Raw genomic sequence first — 17,214 nt, 5'->3', positions numbered from 1 at the left:
TTGTCATGCATCTGTGCCATGGAGATGCTCTGGGGACTAAGTACTGTCTAATGTGTCTGTCACTTGGATTTTTATCTTACTTGACTTTCAGAAAGTGGGATAGCATGTCCCAAGGAGGTCTCTAGTTATGCCAAAGAGAAACAGTGTTGTAGAGAAATGAGTACAGGTACCAGTTATTCTGGTGGGAATGATCGGAAAAAGGAGAGAGAGAGAGGATTAGACTTAACATGATTGTTCATCTTTTTTAACAACCTGAGTGGGTTTTAAAAAAAGAATCATAAAGTGGCTTTTATGAGTCCCCCCACTTTTTTTTTGTTAGCCTAGTTGTTACCAATTAGCTTACAGCCCACCTATGTGACATCAGTGAACTTAGAACACAGTGGAGACGACAGCTGTCATTTTGTCCACTGGACAGCCCTGTCTCCTGGGCCTTCCTTGGTCCTGTGGTCCAGCACGGATTGATGGCTCCGGGGGGAGGAGCCAGGCAGGATCCTCTGGTGACCTCTGAGCCCCAGAGAAAGCTTATGTCATGCTCAGCAAGATACATTCAGTAACGGTAGTTCCAGCGCTGAGTGTGTGTTTCCTGGACCTTTGAGCGTATGGCAGACACAGTTAACTCTCTGTTCACTGAGATATTTGATTTTCTAGACACCCCCAGTCAACCTTGCTAACAGAGCGTCCACTTTGGTAGTTACAGTCATTTTTGTCAATATCCGGCATCCCTTTTTTAAATAGCGATTTGCTGGTTATAAAGATTATCAATGTAGAGAGCCTTGTGTTCACTCCTTTTCCCTTCTGCCCAGCAGATGGCTAAGTCAGTCCTGTTACAAGATGACCAGAAATCAGTAGAAGTACTCAGGACAGGCTTGGAGGCCCTGGCACCATAGACATCCAGGGGGGAGGCCTTAAGTGCAGGGCATTCTTTGAGAGCGTTTAGCAACAAGAAGGGTCCGTGGGGAGATGCAGCCTGTCATTGTTAACTCCTCAGTGTTTAAAACTCTCAGAGAGGCAGAGTGACTGCTGATGCATTTCTAAGCTGATCGCTTGTATATTTTCTCTGAAGGACCCTAATGATAACCATTTCTCATTTTTATTTTGCTGGATTTTTTTTTTTTGGCTTCAGCATTCTTGCTCTTGCTATGCTTATTTTTTGAGTTTTGATTCCCTGTGTCACTGTTTTCTCTTGCACACATCTCTCAAGGTTTACACAGTAAATAATGTGAGCGTGATAACCAAAATACGGACGGAACATCTGACCGAGGAAGAAAAAAAGAGATACAAAGGTAATCCTCCACACCTTTTTAAGCCCAGAGAGAACATTTCTCGGCTCTATTTGGCTTGGGGGTTAATGTGATTGGTTGTGCTAATCCTCACCCTGACTCCTTTTTATAAAAATGCCCTTAGTTTGACTCATTCTTGGAGATGTTTCTCCTTCATTGGCTTCACTTGTAATTAAAGCCATTCACAAGGGCTTGTTTGTGTGTTATAAAGTACAGTTGTTGGATGAAAAAGTAGAAAAGGTTATTGGAGAATATTTGTCACTGGAATAAGTGGTTTGGTCCAAACTTTCACGATGAAAGAACTTGGGCTGTGAGCCAAAACACTGCCAGTACGTGGCGGCCACTTCCCAGCTCCGTCAACGGCTGGTTCTATGGCTTTGTGAGGTTACTGACCCCCTGTACCTCAGTTTCCTCAAAAATGAAATGGAGGTGCTCCTAGACCTTCCTTAGGGTTATTGGGGGGATTAGATGAGTTACTACATGTAAATATTTGGAACAGTACCTGCGGTATGTGGCTAGCACACAGTAATGGTTAACTACCACCACCACTATTGTTAACTACCACCACCACTGTTGTTAACTACCACCACCACTATTGTTAACTACCACCACCACTATTGTTAACTACCACCACTGCTATTGTTAACGGTAACTACCACAGTACTCTTACTGCACCTTGACAGAGGAGGAAACTGAGGCTTAGGAGCCATGGGCAGCGACCAGCCAAGATGAGATTGCAATCCAGATCTGGCCCACTCCCAAATCCAACCTCTTCCCACTGTTCTTCTGCTTTAATTCTTGTAACTGTTGTTCATCCAGTTTAGAGATCCTAATAAAAAGTGCCCTGCAGGGAATACAGTAGCTGATTGGTATGGTGGATGATCTTATGAGCCTGTCCGTAAATGGATTTCCTGATGCAGGTAGCTTGAATCAGAGACTTTGAGATACGGTGAGAATGTTTTCCTGCAGTCACCAGTAAAGTATGATATCAGACATGAAACTTTCCCCCCCTGCAGCGGACAGGAACCCGCTGGAGTCTTTGCTGGGAACTGTGGAACACCAGTTTGGTGCTCAAGGGGTAAGTCGGAGCAGCGTGCTTTCAGTGCGGTCGACGGGTGGTAACCTTTCTGTGCTGGGGATGGCATTTCCCGGGTCTCGAACAGCCTGCTCTCTTTGTAAAGGCTAACGAGTCCTCCCCAGCTGGAGACACTCTCCTGGAAGAGAATTAGATGAGTGAGTCTTTAAAATAAGGACTTTTAGGGGAGTGGTAGCGATGATAGAAACGGGGTGCTTTCTCTCTTATGTGTTACAAACTAGGCTCTCTCCATAAAAAAATGGATATTAAGAAGGATTCAGGACTTTACATTTTAGCATAGCACCTTGAGAAACACTCCCTCACTTGGTCCTCACAATAACTGTGTGGAATTGCTGCAGCGGATGTCACTGAGGGTCAGAAACATGAAACCACCTTTCCCTGGTGTCACAAGCTAGAGAAGGACGGAGCTGGAACTTCATCTCCAAGTCTTTCCGCTCTCAAGAGCTTTCACATATTTCTCTCTCTGTCTTTTATAATCAGGAGATAAAAATGCAGAGGAGAGAGATTTTGAAATGGAGAAACCCCTCAGACTTGCCACGCAGTCTGGGAACACCTCTGTAGACTTTCTGGTTCTGTGCAGTAACTGAATTAGAGCACGTCAATGACCAGAACATCCCTCCCGGTCTGTAGCTGGTTCCCACGTCCCCCTCAGAGGCCGAGTGCCCCAGGCCTCTGCTGGTGAGCCTCACTGGGCACCTCTGAGTCCCCTGCGTTCTGGCTCGGCAGGACCTCACCACAGAGCGCGCCACGGCAAACAACCCTACGGCCATCACGCCCGACGAGTACTTCGACGCAGAGTTTGACCTGAGGGACAGAGACATCGGGAGGCCGAAAGAGCTGACGATCCGCACGCAGAAGTAAGAGCTGTTCCACGGCCGTCCCCAGCTTGTGGGCCCCATTTGTTTCAGAGTTGCACTGTTCTCCGATGTCACTCTCCGTCATTCCGAGGTCCCGCTCCTTTGAAAGTGATTTTTAAATTACTTTATTTGACAAAAGCTAATAGTAGATTGACCATCTTATTCTTAGAATTGACTGTCTTATAGATTGTATATAAGAATTCTCTATTTTACTGCCAGCAAGCTTCAGCAGATCAAATGAAATGCTTCCCACCAAGCTGGCAATTTCTTCGTGCTTGCTCTCAGTGAAGGATCTTGCAGGTTGTAGTGGCCGGGCACTTCCCTGGTTGCCGGATTTTGGAGCGACCCAAATTCCTCCTAGTCTAGTCCCGCTATAGTGAGATGGCAGAGAACTGGGAAGACAGGGGAGTGAGGCAGCTGGTGCAGCCTCAGCATGGCAGCCTACTGCATGGAGTTCAGGCTCCCAACGGGTGGTGATGGCCCCCGTCTCTCCTCCGTCAAACCCTGCAGGTTCAAAGCCACGCTGTGGATGTGTGAGGAGTTTCCTCTGTCCCTGGTGGAGCAGGTCATCCCCATCATCGACCTGATGTCCAGGACTAGCGCTCATTTTGCAAGACTGAGAGATTTCATCAAATTGGAGTTCCCGCCTGGATTTCCTGTCAAAATAGGTACCATTAAAGGAACCCCAGGGGCACTTGCAGGCTCTGCCCTTTTCACAGGTGACAGACTGTGCTTGGGGGGGGGCGCGGTTGGGGCCCTTTCATCACAAAGAGCATGCAGCAGGCTCAGCAGGGGAGGAGGTCAGAGTGCTCTGGTCTGATGTGGCTTAAAGAAGTGTCGTGGTCCTCGGTCCTTGTGCACATCAAAATTAGGAGAGGTCCCAACTCTCAGTTCTGTTTATTGAAGGTGCTGACAGGTGTAAAAGGCATAAGAATGTAACATAGTCATTGTTGCAATATCAGACCTTAAGTGAAACTTCCAATTAGGTCGTTAGGACAATTGACACTAAGGTCCTTAGACACACAAATATGTTTTAGGGCCTGAGGTAGTATGCACAATATTGACACCGTATACAATCCATGTGACTTGTGAGGCATCCACATTTTGGATAGTTGTACACACATGACACTCGAACCCTGGCTCAATCACTCACTCACTGTGATCTAGGAAGAGTTGCTTATCTTCCCTGAATCTCAGTTTTCCTGTCTGTGTATTGGGAGGGATTGCATGAAATCACACTCCTAAAAAGTCAGTATGCTACCAGCATAGTAAGCGCTTACAGCTAACTCCTAAATGATGGCTATTATTATTATTATTCCCACTCAAGTTATTTATAAGAGCTTTTATTTTGTTAGAAATTCCCTTGTTTCACGTCTTGAATGCTCGGATTACGTTTGGAAATGTCAATGGCTGCAGTACCGCTGAAGAAACTCCGTCTCAGAACGTGGATGGGACCACGGCCAATTCAGGTAAAAGAAAGTTGGGGTTTGTGAATCATAAAAAAAAAGAATTCATCCATTTAGTCATTGTACTTATTATTCTGTTTGAAATTGGAGTATCTTGTAAAATAGATGTTTGTGGTGAATCAAGAAAACTTTAGATTTAGTTTAGATTAAGTGAAACAAATTTCAGAATATATATGACCCTACCTGCATGAAGAACACAGCATATTCTTTTTTTTTTTTTAAGATTTTATTTATTTATTTTTAGGGAGGGAAGGGGGAGAGAGAGAGAGAGAGAGAGAGAGAAACATCAATGTGCGGCTGCTGGGGTTTATGGCCTGCAACCCAGAAATGTACCCTGGCTGGGAATCGAACCTGGGACACTTTGGTTCCCAGTCCGCGCTCAATCCACTGAGCTACGCCAGCCAGGGCAGCATATTCTTAAAAGACGACTTTATTCAGATATAATGTGTATGCACTGCACTGCTCTCATAAGTGAAGAGCACAGTCAAAGTAACGAGCATTTCTGTCACGCCCCCCAAACTGTCCTAAGGCTCCTTGGCCATCAATCCATTTCATGTTTGGGATGTTATTGTAAATGGATTTATTTTCTTAATTTTTACTTTCCAGTGACTCATTGCTAGTATATAGAAATATATTTGAATTTTTCCATTTTTTTTAAAGATTTTATTTATTTTTAGAGAGGGAAGGGAGGGAGAAAGAGAGAGAAACATCAATGTGCGGTTGCTGGGGTCCGTGGTCTGCAACCCAGGCATGACTGGGAATCGAACCTGCGATGCTTTGGTTCGCAGCTCGTGCTCAATCCATTGAGCTATGCCAGCCAGGGTGAATTTTTTCAGTTTTTAAAAATTGTGGTAAAATTTGTTTTGTGTCTTAGGCTAGTTGAAAGATACGCAGGTGTTTGTTTCATATTATCGTTTTTATTTTAAGTTTACAGATATGTATATACTGTCTTTTATGTGTTCACTGTATTTCATAATAAACGTAGGAAAAATAAAAGGACACGTTGATGGGACCCTGTGTACATACACGTCACATTCCTCAAAGGACACAGGGTAGAACACTGTCACCTCTGGAAGTCGGATATAGGAGAGAGGGTGTAGGGAGACACATCTTCATTTTTCATTTTATAGTCTTATATTTTTTAATGACTGCATTAATTTTATTACTCGAAAATAAGGAAAAAGAGAAAAGCAGTATTCTGGGACTTTTGTCCATCAAGATTATCCTCAAAATCTCTCTCACGCACCAGCAAACTTCTAATCATTGTAATACTTTGCTTAACTTAAAAAATGTGTGTCCAAAGGCGGAGTGGAGGTTTATGTTACCAACCTGGGCACCGGCCCGCCCCCTTCCCTGTTCCAGCTTCCTCCACCGCAGACTTCGAGGTTGACCAGTCCGTGTTTGAAATTCCCGAATCTTACCACGTTCAGGACAACGGCAAGAACGTGCACCTGCAGGACGAAGACTACGACATCATGCAGTTCGCCATCCAGCAGAGCCTGCTGGAGTCCAGCAGGAGTCAGGTGCCTATCCCGGAACCAATGGCGGGGCGCGGGGGGTGGGGGTCTCGCCCCGCACTGGCCTCAGTGTGCAGCTGACCTGAGAGACTTACACTCTGAATCACAGCCTTGGCCTATTTATGGAATTTACAGAGATTGTTTTATGTTTTCTACACCTGGTCTTTCCTTCCCAAAAGGTTATTACACGGGGTGGGGCAAGAGTAGGTTTACATTGTGAGTACATGAAACACGGTTTATTCTTGTGTTGTTACTTATTGTGCGGTGTGCCGTGTGGGCCGCTGCGACCCTGCTCCTGCCCCACCCTGTGGGAGGTGCACCTCTCCCACACAGCAGCGCCCACGGGATGTCTCCCGACAGACTGCCCTGGTCCTCATGGCCACCAGCGTGGCCAATAACTATGTATCCTCTGGGGTGCACGATGCCCCGTCATTCTGTGGCCCTGAAACAGTCAACTCCTGCTGGTTCCCACAGTCCTGTTTTCTCTAGAATGTTCTCTGTGTGTCAGCAGTCCCCTAAGAGGGTGTGTGGATTCTAACCTGAGCCTTCTCCTCAAGGAAGACCCATCATTGTGTTTGGTGGCTCAGTAAGGATGCAGCGAAAGTGTTGGTATAAGGGGTGTAATCCCAAACTCTTTGAGTCTGAGGCGAAAAGGGGAGCTAAGAACAGGACAGACCAGCATTAAGAACAGTTGCCTTTTGTTTTCTTCTGTGGTTCTTCCTTCTGTCCCCTCCCTCCTGTGGCTTCCTCAGGCTCTGGTTTTCAACATTCTGGCTTTATTCTCAAGTCGCAGAGCTTGAGTGAGTCATGTGGGCCCCACTCTTGCCTTCCTATGGAGCCGTTCTTAGAGCCATTCAGTTTTCTGAGGCCGCTGGCCCAAGGGCCAGACCCCAGGGCAGGCACGGTCTCTTTCAGAGGCCCCCTGGGAGAAGACGCGGCCCCTGGACATCACTGTCAGTCCAGCACACCTTCTCTTCCTCTGTATTTTTTCCTCCAATCGATACCTACATAAACTGTGTTGACCAAAGTTTTGCAAAGGGGAGTAGCCAAAGTCACGATAGATTCAGTTATTCACTGCTTAACAATGTATAGTGGGGGCGCGTTCTGAGGAATGCATCATTGGGTGATTCTGTCATTGTGCAAACATCATAAAATGCACGTACATAAACCTAGATGGCCTAGCCTGCTACACACCTAGGCTACATGGCACACCACCGCCATCTACACGGCCCCTCGTTGACGGAAACCCTGTTAATGTGGTGCACGACCGTATAGAAGGATGTGTTCTAACCTCGCTCTGAAAGAAGCACCAGCTTTGTTCATGTGAACTCTGCCCAAGGTTAGCTGCTTTTAACAGACTGACTTGGTGTCCAGTGTGAAAAGCTGTTGAGCAAGGTGATGTTCCGTACAATTCCTGGCACAGGTATCATTCCGAAGATAACTCAAGTCCGTATTAGCTTTTGACACAGCACAATCAATAGTTAGCATGTAAATATTTTTTATTTTGTTCTCGCTGCTCTCATTTCCTTATCAGTACGACACCTATTCCTTCTAAGGGTGTTCACATCCTGAACGTTTGTTCTTCCCAGGACCTTTCAGGATCAGCTTCGAATGGAGGAGTCAGCCAGACACATGTCTACGACGCCCAGTATGAGAGGTAACGGACGCAACTCCCGGCGATCACACGGAGGTTGGCACAGGCACTCTGTACATGTGACACTGTGCCCGGCAGGGGCGACTTGACTAGGCAGCTCTTCTGCTTCCTCCGGTGGCCGAGTTTCCAGGAAAGGGTGACAGAATTGCCGGCTTCTTCGTAGGCCAGTGCCGCTGGCAGACAGGCCCCAAGGAGATAAATGTTTTCTGCAAAGACTGTGTGTGATCCCACAGGGTCTATATGCCCTTGGTGGGAGGTGTACAGAATGTTAAGGATGATGCCATTTGGGGGAAAAGCCATCTCAGAGATGATTAGATTTTTAAAGGGAAGAAACCAGAAAGCTTTGTTTTACAAAGCATTTTTTGGAACTCTGGGCATATATGAAAACCTGTTGAATAATTTGGATTTTGCTTCAAAATAGACCCAAGTTCAATTCCTAGCCCTATCACAGAGGAGCTGGGCGATCTTGGGAAGGTTTCTTAACTTCTGTGAGCCTCAGGTTTCTCACCTGTGTACAGCACCTGGGCCCCCAGAGTTATGTGGGACCGAATGGCATCGTGCACACAGAGCGCATGTCAAGTACCTGGCATAGCATGCACCTGGTAAGCAGCTATGAACTGTAGTTGCTGCAGCTGCTGCTGCAGCTGCTGCCATAGCAATGATGATAATCACTGTTTTTCCCCCTCTTTTTCCAACCCAGGGCCATCCAGGAAAGCCTCCTCACCAGCTCCGAAGGCCTATGCCCTAGTGCCTCAAGTGAGACAAGCCATTTTGATAGCGACCTGCAGCTCGCCATGGAGCTCTCTGCCAAAGAGCTGGAGGAGCGGGAGCTCCGCCTCCGGGAAGAGGAGGCGGAGCTTCAGCAAGTCTTACAGCTGTCTCTCACGGAGAAATAGACCTTTCTGCCCAAGGGCTGCACAAAGCAGGGGCTCTGGGCTGCGCGCATGGGTGCTACAATGCCAGGGCCCTGAGGCTGAGAGGCTGCACCTCTCCCGTGCACAGCAGATGGCAGCTGCCCCCTTCTTTATGCAGAGGTGCAGGACCAGGCACTCCCTGGTCCGTCCGTAACACTCCCCCGTGAAGGGGCTGGGGATGGGCAGGCCACATCCCCAGGCGAAGGGGAAGAGAGCCTTGTCACTTTCCATGAGCTATACTGGCTTGCAGGTCACATTTTTTCTACCAGCTTTAGACGAATACCCCAACCCCCGCAGGTCTGTATGTTCATCTTTACCAAGGAGTGATAACAAAACCAGTTATTGCAGAGTCAGGGTGCTTTTATACGGAAGAGCAGCAGCCTTCGTAGAGCGTGGTTTGTGAGAATTCTTGGTACTTCTCTACAGTTCTCCAAAGAAACGGACAGCCTGTGCCGATCTGCTCTTTTGTTTTTGCCTTTGTACAGGGTTCCTAGGACGCCATCACTGTTCCTCTCGCATCTCCACCTTGTGCCATTCCGCCCCTCCCCAGCTAGCGCCCAGGCGGAGAGGTGCACAGGACCTCTTAGATTAGGGTTGCCTCTCTGCATCAAACTAAGATACACTAGTGACCACGGATGTTGCCTTAGCCTTAAAAGTTACTAGTAATTTCCAACCACCTCACTTCACTTACTGAGGGGTCTGATTTGGATCTGTCACGTTCCTTTGAGAGCAGGATCCTCCAGGCCAAATCCAAGGCAGCTTAACCCTGGCCCCGAAGGAACAGCTAGGAGAACCCGAGCTGCAAGCGGGCAGGCTGGCCAAACTAGCAGACAGCACAGAACCAAACCAGCGTGTGTGTTCCACGCCCTCTCTGCTGTGGATCCCCATGCAGAGGTCCAGGAAGGCCCTCCGAGCACGCGCCCTCGGCTCGCTTGAGAAGAAGGGGTGGAAGTCAGAAAGGGAGCTACAAATGGAACCCAATGGCTCTGCATTCAAAAGGGAAAGTGATGATTCCATGTTGCTTTTTAGAGTTCAACATCTTTCTGGATAAATATATTTTTTAACAGAATCTTTTTATTATTTTTAAGAGAGAGAAAAACTATACCCATCAGTAGCAATACAAGGTTATACATTTTAACCAGATTTTCTCAGGCCTTTTTTGGATACCTTTAATAATTACCTATTTTGTCTAACCCTTCTGTAAATAACTGTCACAGGACATACAGAACCCTGGAGAATACAGCCGAGGGTTCCCTCACTCCAGCCGGCTCTGTGTATTCATTCCCACGGGCTGCACTGAAATACCCTGGTAAACAATATCCTCCTCTGTTTCATGTCCGTTTCCTATCTGTTGGGCTCCTTTTGGGAGGGGAAGAGAAACAAAGCTACTGTTCCAGTTAACATCTGTATTACACAGTTAGCATTGCCAGTGAGATGTTCCTAGCCAAAAAGAAATGTGCTTTTAAAAAAAAAGGATTTTATTTATTTATTTTTAGAGAGAAGGGAAGGGAGAGGGAAAAAAGAGAAACATGGATCAGTTGCCTGTCGTAGGTGCCCCAACCTGGGACAGAACCGGCAACCTAGGCATGTGCCCTGACCAGGAATTGAACCAGCGACCTTTCGCTTTGCAAGCGACGTCCCACCAACTGAGCCACATGGGTCAGGGCAAGAAGTGTGCTTTCAATTCTATGTAACCGTCTGTCTCTTTTGTCATGGTCTGATCCAAATTCCTTCTCTGCACACCAGGCCAGTATATGCAGCATCACATTTGTTTCAAATATATACCTTGGCATTTTGTTTACTGAGTATTTACCTTGAGTGAGGACACTTCTTGGGAATGGCTGCAGTTAGGTCACATTGTTTACTAAGGTGAACCATAGGTATTCTCTCGTTGGCATTCCATTGTTCTGCTTCCTGATGACTGACTTCGTCCCAGGAAGTCCATTAAAAAGGTACTGAGCTTTTCGTCAGCCTGTCTGCAGCATTTTTCATGTGTGTTCACTCCCCTTTAAAATGCAAATAAAGACTGCTTCCTTAGAGGACGCTCATACGGTGTATCCTAGACAGCCTTCGAGTCTTTTTTCCTTGCACGCTGTTTTCCTAGTCACTGAGTGAACCCACACTTCCCGTTTTGTTCCTGGAGCATTAAAATGCCCTCCCAGCACTCAGTCGTGTATTCCAGGGTGACACGCCCCTCTCGGCCTTCCTTCCCCATCACACAGCCCGCGTGCCCAATGCTCCTCGTTTCAAATGGAATCTGAAGCAAGCCAGTGTCAGGGCTGCTGCGAGACCCCTGCAGCCCTCCTCTTGGCGATGGACTGGCTCTTGTGGGGTCAGGAAAACCGAACCGAGTTAACGACTCTTATGTGACTGAATATGCCCTTGCCTTTGAAGCCAGCCTGCTTTTTGAGGCTGTTCTCATTAGTTCAGATGATAATTAGGGCTTCCAGACTTCCCCTACATCGAATATGCTGGTAATAAAGTAAACAAGGCAGTGACTAGTAAAAATAAAAAAATGTTTGGTTCCAGAAATCAGGCCTTGGTATTTCTGGGAAAGTGAAAGTGCTGCTTTGCTTTTTGGGGAAAGTAAACAGCAATACTTTGAGCCAGTGGGGCACTAGAAAGAAAATTGTTACTCTCGTTGAGATGCAATACCTACGGATGAGTTCATTCAAAAACATTAAGTTTCCTGCTGCACACAGATGACATCAAAGACAAGCTGTACTATGGGAACTTTGGCCCCTGTCTAGAAATACGTGTGATTCGACCCTGAGGTCCAGCTGAAAAAAAATACATTCATGAGACTCCAGAGCTCCTAAATCTCAAGCAGCACTTGCAGACTTCATTACCCCCACTTTAAAGAAAGTTGAGATTAGTATTTGCTAAAATAACTTATGATTCGTGTAAATCAGATGTGTTCATCTACTCAGTATGTATGCTGAGTACAGTTCAGTTTATAAAGTCTAGGGTTTGACTACTGGCCTCCCCTGTACTCTCAAAAATGGTCAGGAAAATAATTCTGTTTGAAGGTACTAATTGGTCAGTCTCTGGTACACAAAGGCTTTCAGTATATGAGGTCTGTCCAGAAGGTATCCAGCCATGTACTATGAAAAATAGATATTTATTAAAGATACAAGAAACACTGTACATAGGACAATGATGCCTCAGTTCCCTTCAAAGTAGGCACCTTGGGACCTCACACAGCTCTCCCAATCGCCATCAGCTGCCCCATCGTATTTGCCTGAATCTCATTAATGGTCTGAAATCTCTTCCCTTTCAAAGGTGATTTCAGTTTTGCGAAAAGCCAGAAGTCACAGGGCACCAGCTCTGGCCTATAAGGGGGCTGAGTCACCTGGGTGATTTGATGTTTCATGGAAAAGCTCTGCACGAGACACAATGCATCAGCAGGCACATTGTTGTGATGAAGCTGCCAGTTACCATGTGCCCGTAGCTGCAGCCTTCTGAATCATCCGAACAGTTTCTGCAGAGGAATGTTCAAGCTTATCACCAGATCTGACGCAGATTCGTTGCTCTACTCATTCAATCATTTCGAATTTGACAGCCACAGTATATGGGCTCATATACCGCCCCCAGACTTGTAGAGTGAAGTTGTCATTGTTCACACATGTCCATTCCGGTCCAGTCTCCTTGGCTGCCGGGTTATATCGATGTCACACAAACCATTCTCATGTTAACAATGGTTGGACTTCTCTCTCTCTCTCTCTCTCCCCCAGAACTGATGTTTTTATCTTCACTTGTCTCTTTGTAATAAGCCTCTTTCTACAGAGATTATTTGTCTTTAGCCTTGAATCTCCTACTGAACCGATGGTAACATCTGAATGAGGCTGTAGGCTGGGTTTTGGATTTGCACAGAGAATAACTATTGCAAGTTTCTTTTTTCAGAAAATGAACACGATCCTACTACCTGGCCGGTAAACACACAGCAGGTCACAAGGTTTATAGGCCTGGCAAGTTTTCACTGTTTCCTTTCAAAATCCTAAAAATGGCAATAAACTTTTTGGCAGCACATCAAAATGTAGCGTTCCGGATGAGGTGGGACTTAACCCTGGCAGTGCCAGTCTCTCAGAATCCCACCCACCCCTCCTTCCAGTCCGTAACCACAGATTTCCATGGGAGAGGCTAACCGCAGTAATCCCACCCTCATTTGTGTTAGTTTCCAAATCATTTCATCTTCATCATAAATAAGAAAGTGCGTGTGTCCCCATTTCACCGATGAGAAACTGAGGCTCTGGAGACGCTAATAAGCCTGTTTGTAACTGGTGCTAGGACGAGAATCCAGGTTTTCTGATTCCCTGGCCCAGCATGAAAGATTAATGCTGGCTCAGTTTTCTGAACTAATACCTCGCCTTGGGGAAACTGTATTATTCCACATATGAATTTAAAATTCCACCTCACAGTGCTTCCTTAGGAGAGTAAATTAGACTCAAACACACTTGCATTTTAAACGTTTGGAAGGTAATTATGAGTACAACAGAATATAAGATTTTACTTTAATTTTAATTGGCATTTGCTGCAAAGCACACAACAGTTCACATTTGAATGGCTCAATGTTAGGGTTACAAACAAAGGCCTTAAGTCAAAGAGTTGCAAGATTCCACATCAATTATTTCACAGTAAGTGCGGGTTGTTACAAAAAAACAATCAGTGCTGTGCCTGAATGGAGCACAAGGTAAGCATTTCAAATTAATAACAAAATTAAACCTAGCACCTTTAAAATAAAATAAATACTGATAACCGCCTTGTAAGTCTGAAAGTATCATTTCAACAGAGGGGGGAAATCCAGTTCACCAACAGTGCAAACAACCAGCAGCATTTTCAAAGGTGAAATTAAATTTGTGTAAACACATACCCACCCGCCACTCTGCCTGGTACAGCGAACAGGCACTTCTGCGGGATGAGTCTCCCCACTCGGGGCTGAAAAGAAGGAGTTCCCGCTGAGTCTATTCCAAATCCGAAGAGCTGCCATAAGTTTTAGGCCAAGGGCTGGAAAGATTTAAGTGCAACACAAAGGAGATCCGTATGTTTGGGCAGGAAGCTGTCCTTTCTCGGATGGCCAACTAACTAGAAGCATTCTCAGTCCAACCCCAGGGCCCAGGGCCTTCCAGCCCAAAGGTACACACGATCACAGGCCTACCTGTTTTGACCTTGACTTCAGTGGGGGCATCTGAGTGCAGAGCTCAATGCTACATGAAGAGCAAGGGCCTAAGTTCCCCCAGCTGACACTGAGTGCTTTGCAACTGGAGTACTCGAGGCCAGCCCAGCATAATTAAAAACACTTGTGATTCTTAACCCATTGGCCACCAAATGGTTCTTAAGTTGGGAATGCCTGTCTACATATTATTCCTTCCTCTTAACATTTTCAAATATTAATGATTAGTCCTTTCCAATGTGGTTTTTCTGTCACTCACAAGGTTGCTGTGTTTTCTTTCTTGTAAGCACTCCATCTTTACACTGAGCTTTAGGTCTTACTTTTAACAATTGTAGCCACATATAAAAAGAAACAATGAGAAGCAGACTCAGTGGCCAATTATTTGCATTACAGTGTTAGGAAAAAATAACTGCTAGATGTTTTTTTCTAAATCATTTAGCATTTACCAACTGTCCAGACCAAAGGTCATTTCCAAGCAGGGAAGTTCAAATTCCGACTTCTCCAGTGACCCATGTGCAACACAACTGATTCTGTTCCCAGACACTTGAAGAACTTGCTTGCTCAGCTGTCATCGACGCCGAATGGGCTTGTAGACACAAAATGCCATAAGGATCATAGTCACCAGCAGGATGCTGAAAATGGTTCCCATCAACACTGCAAAAGGAATACAGATTACCTCCTAATGGCAGCTCCAGGTTCTGTAAGTCATCTGTTCACCGGTGATGACATACAAATGCCACTCAGTGCCACGTGCGGGGGGAACCGCCACAAAAGACTTTTTCTCTGGAAGTCTCCATGAATTTGGGGTGGAGAACATAAACAAGTAAGAGCGCTTCACACAGCCCAAAGAGCCGGTGGTGAAGAAAACTGTAAAGTGACAGCGACGGGGGAGGGGTGGCCACAGTAGGTATGATGGTGGAGGAAGCATCTGGGGTAGTCTCGCGGATAACCAGCAGTTTGCAGGTGCCCACTGGTATGCAGATCCCCCTTTGAATAGTACGATTCTACAACGGTGATTCTCCACCAGGGGGATTTTAAACCCAGTGCACATTTGGTAATGTCAAGGGATCATCCTGACTCTCCGGACTGGGAGTGGGGTGTGCTACAGCATCTAGTGGGTAAAGGCTGGGAATGCTGCTAAATGTGTACAATGGGCAGGCCAGCGTGTCTCCACTCTCCCGACCCCAACAATGAACGACCTGGTCCAACGTGTCAGTAGTACCCAGACCGGCATACCCTGTTCTGAAGGACAGAGCAGGATAACGTGTGGAAACCACTTAGCCGAGCACTAGGTACACAGTGGACAACACGCAGCAGACAAGAAGTTCATGTAGAGTCCAGATAACCCAGAAATGGTATCACGTGGTGACTTTGTAGATATGCAGATATACCAATGAGGTACAGTGGGAAGGAAGGACTTCAGCCAAACAAGATGCAGTTATTTTGAAGTCTGCCAAGCCCAAAGCTCCAGGGTCCCTTCTGTAGCTATATACGCCTGTATATATGTATATACGGATGTATGTGTGTGGCAGATACTCCCAAACAAAACCTAGGTTCTAGTACTGGCCGCCACCACTTTCTCGCTGTGTAATCTTGGGCTAATAACTTAACCTCCCTAAGTTTCATTTTTCGTATCTGTAAAACACAGCTGAAACCATCGCTTCCTTATTTACCGTGAGGCTTAAATGAAATCACGTGTACAAAGCGTTTAGGCATAAAACACGGTACACAGGAAATAAGCAACAAATGTCAATTACCGTTATTACTATGATTGTTACCCCCATTAGGAAAGAAGATGGGGGTGAGGTATATACTACATTATGCGCCCTTGTGATCTCGCCTGGGCCCACACAGCCAGAGAGGAGGGGACCCAAATTGAGACCCTGGTCTCCGGACTCGCAGGTCATTCATGCAAGCAGCACATATCGAGTGCCTAGTGTGCACTAGGGCTTGCACAGAGCGGTGAAGCTCGGGCCTTCTTCCCCAAGCCTACGGAGAAAGTCGCACCTGCACCTGCAGCCCTCATTCATCCCCCACCGCCCGCCCGGCGCGCGCCAGGCTCCCGCGGCCCCAAGAGGCGGAAGCGCAGGCCCGATCCAGCTGCCTGTCAGCCCGTGGCCGCTCACCCAGGTTCTGCCCACGCAGCACCGCGTACGGCCGGCTCTGCTCCGGCGGCTCCACTGGGCTCGGGGCCTCCACCTGCCCCACCAGGAGGCTGCACAGGCCAAAGCACAGCCCCCAACACAATACACACAGCATTTTCCCGGACTGGCGGCGGCGAGAGTCCACTTCCGCCGGAAGCCCCACCCCTGTCTCCACCGACAAACCGCCTTCCGTCACCGCCTCCGCTGGCTGCGTGAGCGCCGTTGCCAGGGTAACTGTGGTGCCCGAACTCTTCCAGCCTCCAAGTTACCGTCCCTTCGCACTTCTAGGGAGATAACTATTCTGTGCAGAATATTGTCCACATCTGTCACCTTTCCGCTACACCCAACGTTCCTCCCTCCCCTGGGCCCCAGGCCGCTTTTCTTAGAGGTCTCTTAGCTACCTGTTGGACCTATCGAAAATTTTTTATGAATCCGTGCGTTTTGACATTAAATCTTCTCTACAAGCCTCTGAAATAGACACTGTATTCCCGTTTTACAAACGCTACCTTCGCCGGGACCTCCTTTTCTAAAATTGCAACCCTCCCCGTCTCTCTGTACGCACTCCCCTCTCTCTTTCCCTCCTTCATTTCCCTCTTCATTCAATACCATTTAACTTAAACATTTTGTTCTTGCTCCCTGTTCTGTCCCAGAGCCTGGAAGAGTTCAGTGTGTGTGAATAAACGAGGAAATTTAGTGAAGTGTTGGGCCCGAACAGTAGAATTTGACCAGGTAATAGTTCCAAATGCCTAGGTTTCCCCATCTCACATATTGCCTCACCTCCTTGTTAAGGCTTAATTTGTAGTTGTGTTGATATCTACCTCGCAATGAGTGTGCGATGCAAAAAAAAAGAGATGGAAAAGCACTCTGTCAACACCAGATGGTTATACCCAAACTCACACGATCCCAAAGAGCAATATCTTCATTTACAGAAAAAAAAAAAAGTGCCTATCAACTCCGCTGCTTTCACATAATTTCCAGTCTACTTAGGAAGACAGATATTTAACAATTCATCATGGAGAATGATGTACTTCAAAATTTTCATAGATGCTGTCAAGAGAAATAATAGTGACAACAGGATGCTAAGTTTAGGCATCAGGGAGGCAGGTGTAGTCCCCT

The 17,214-nt window shown here is 46.6% G+C and overlaps 1 protein-coding gene and 1 long non-coding RNA gene across 3 annotated transcripts in view; one reads left to right on the top strand and one right to left on the bottom strand.

Moving 5' to 3' along the window:
- ANKRD13A (ankyrin repeat domain 13A) overlaps positions 1-10,838 on the top strand; it is a 28,190-nt gene extending 17,352 nt beyond the window's left edge. The window contains exons 8-15 of one of the 2 annotated variants that reach the window (XM_036014688.1): positions 1,202-1,283; positions 2,297-2,358; positions 3,103-3,233; positions 3,744-3,901; positions 4,589-4,702; positions 6,062-6,218; positions 7,802-7,873; positions 8,571-10,838. In XM_036014688.1, the coding sequence (XP_035870581.1) occupies positions 1,202-1,283; positions 2,297-2,358; positions 3,103-3,233; positions 3,744-3,901; positions 4,589-4,702; positions 6,062-6,218; positions 7,802-7,873; positions 8,571-8,766 (972 nt within the window). In that variant the 3' untranslated portion in view covers positions 8,767-10,838. Of the gene's footprint in view, positions 1-1,201; positions 1,284-2,296; positions 2,359-3,102; positions 3,234-3,743; positions 3,902-4,588; positions 4,703-6,061; positions 6,223-7,801; positions 7,874-8,570 lie in introns of both variants that reach the window. The other variant, XM_028528256.2, reaches the window with a different exon arrangement.
- A 2,445-nt stretch (positions 10,839-13,283) lies between these two features.
- LOC114509563 lies at positions 13,284-16,251 on the bottom strand. Its single transcript, XR_003685619.2, has 2 exons — positions 16,081-16,251; positions 13,284-14,608 (listed from the first exon to the last, which is right to left on the bottom strand). It is a non-coding gene; the product is annotated as an uncharacterized LOC114509563 (long non-coding RNA).
- Between the last annotated feature and the right edge of the window lie 963 nt (positions 16,252-17,214).

Source organism: Phyllostomus discolor, chromosome 13 (genome assembly GCF_004126475.2).
Source record: "Phyllostomus discolor isolate MPI-MPIP mPhyDis1 chromosome 13, mPhyDis1.pri.v3, whole genome shotgun sequence".
NCBI lineage: Eukaryota > Metazoa > Chordata > Mammalia > Chiroptera > Phyllostomidae > Phyllostomus > Phyllostomus discolor.
This window is presented reverse-complemented; position numbering and strand designations above follow the sequence as displayed.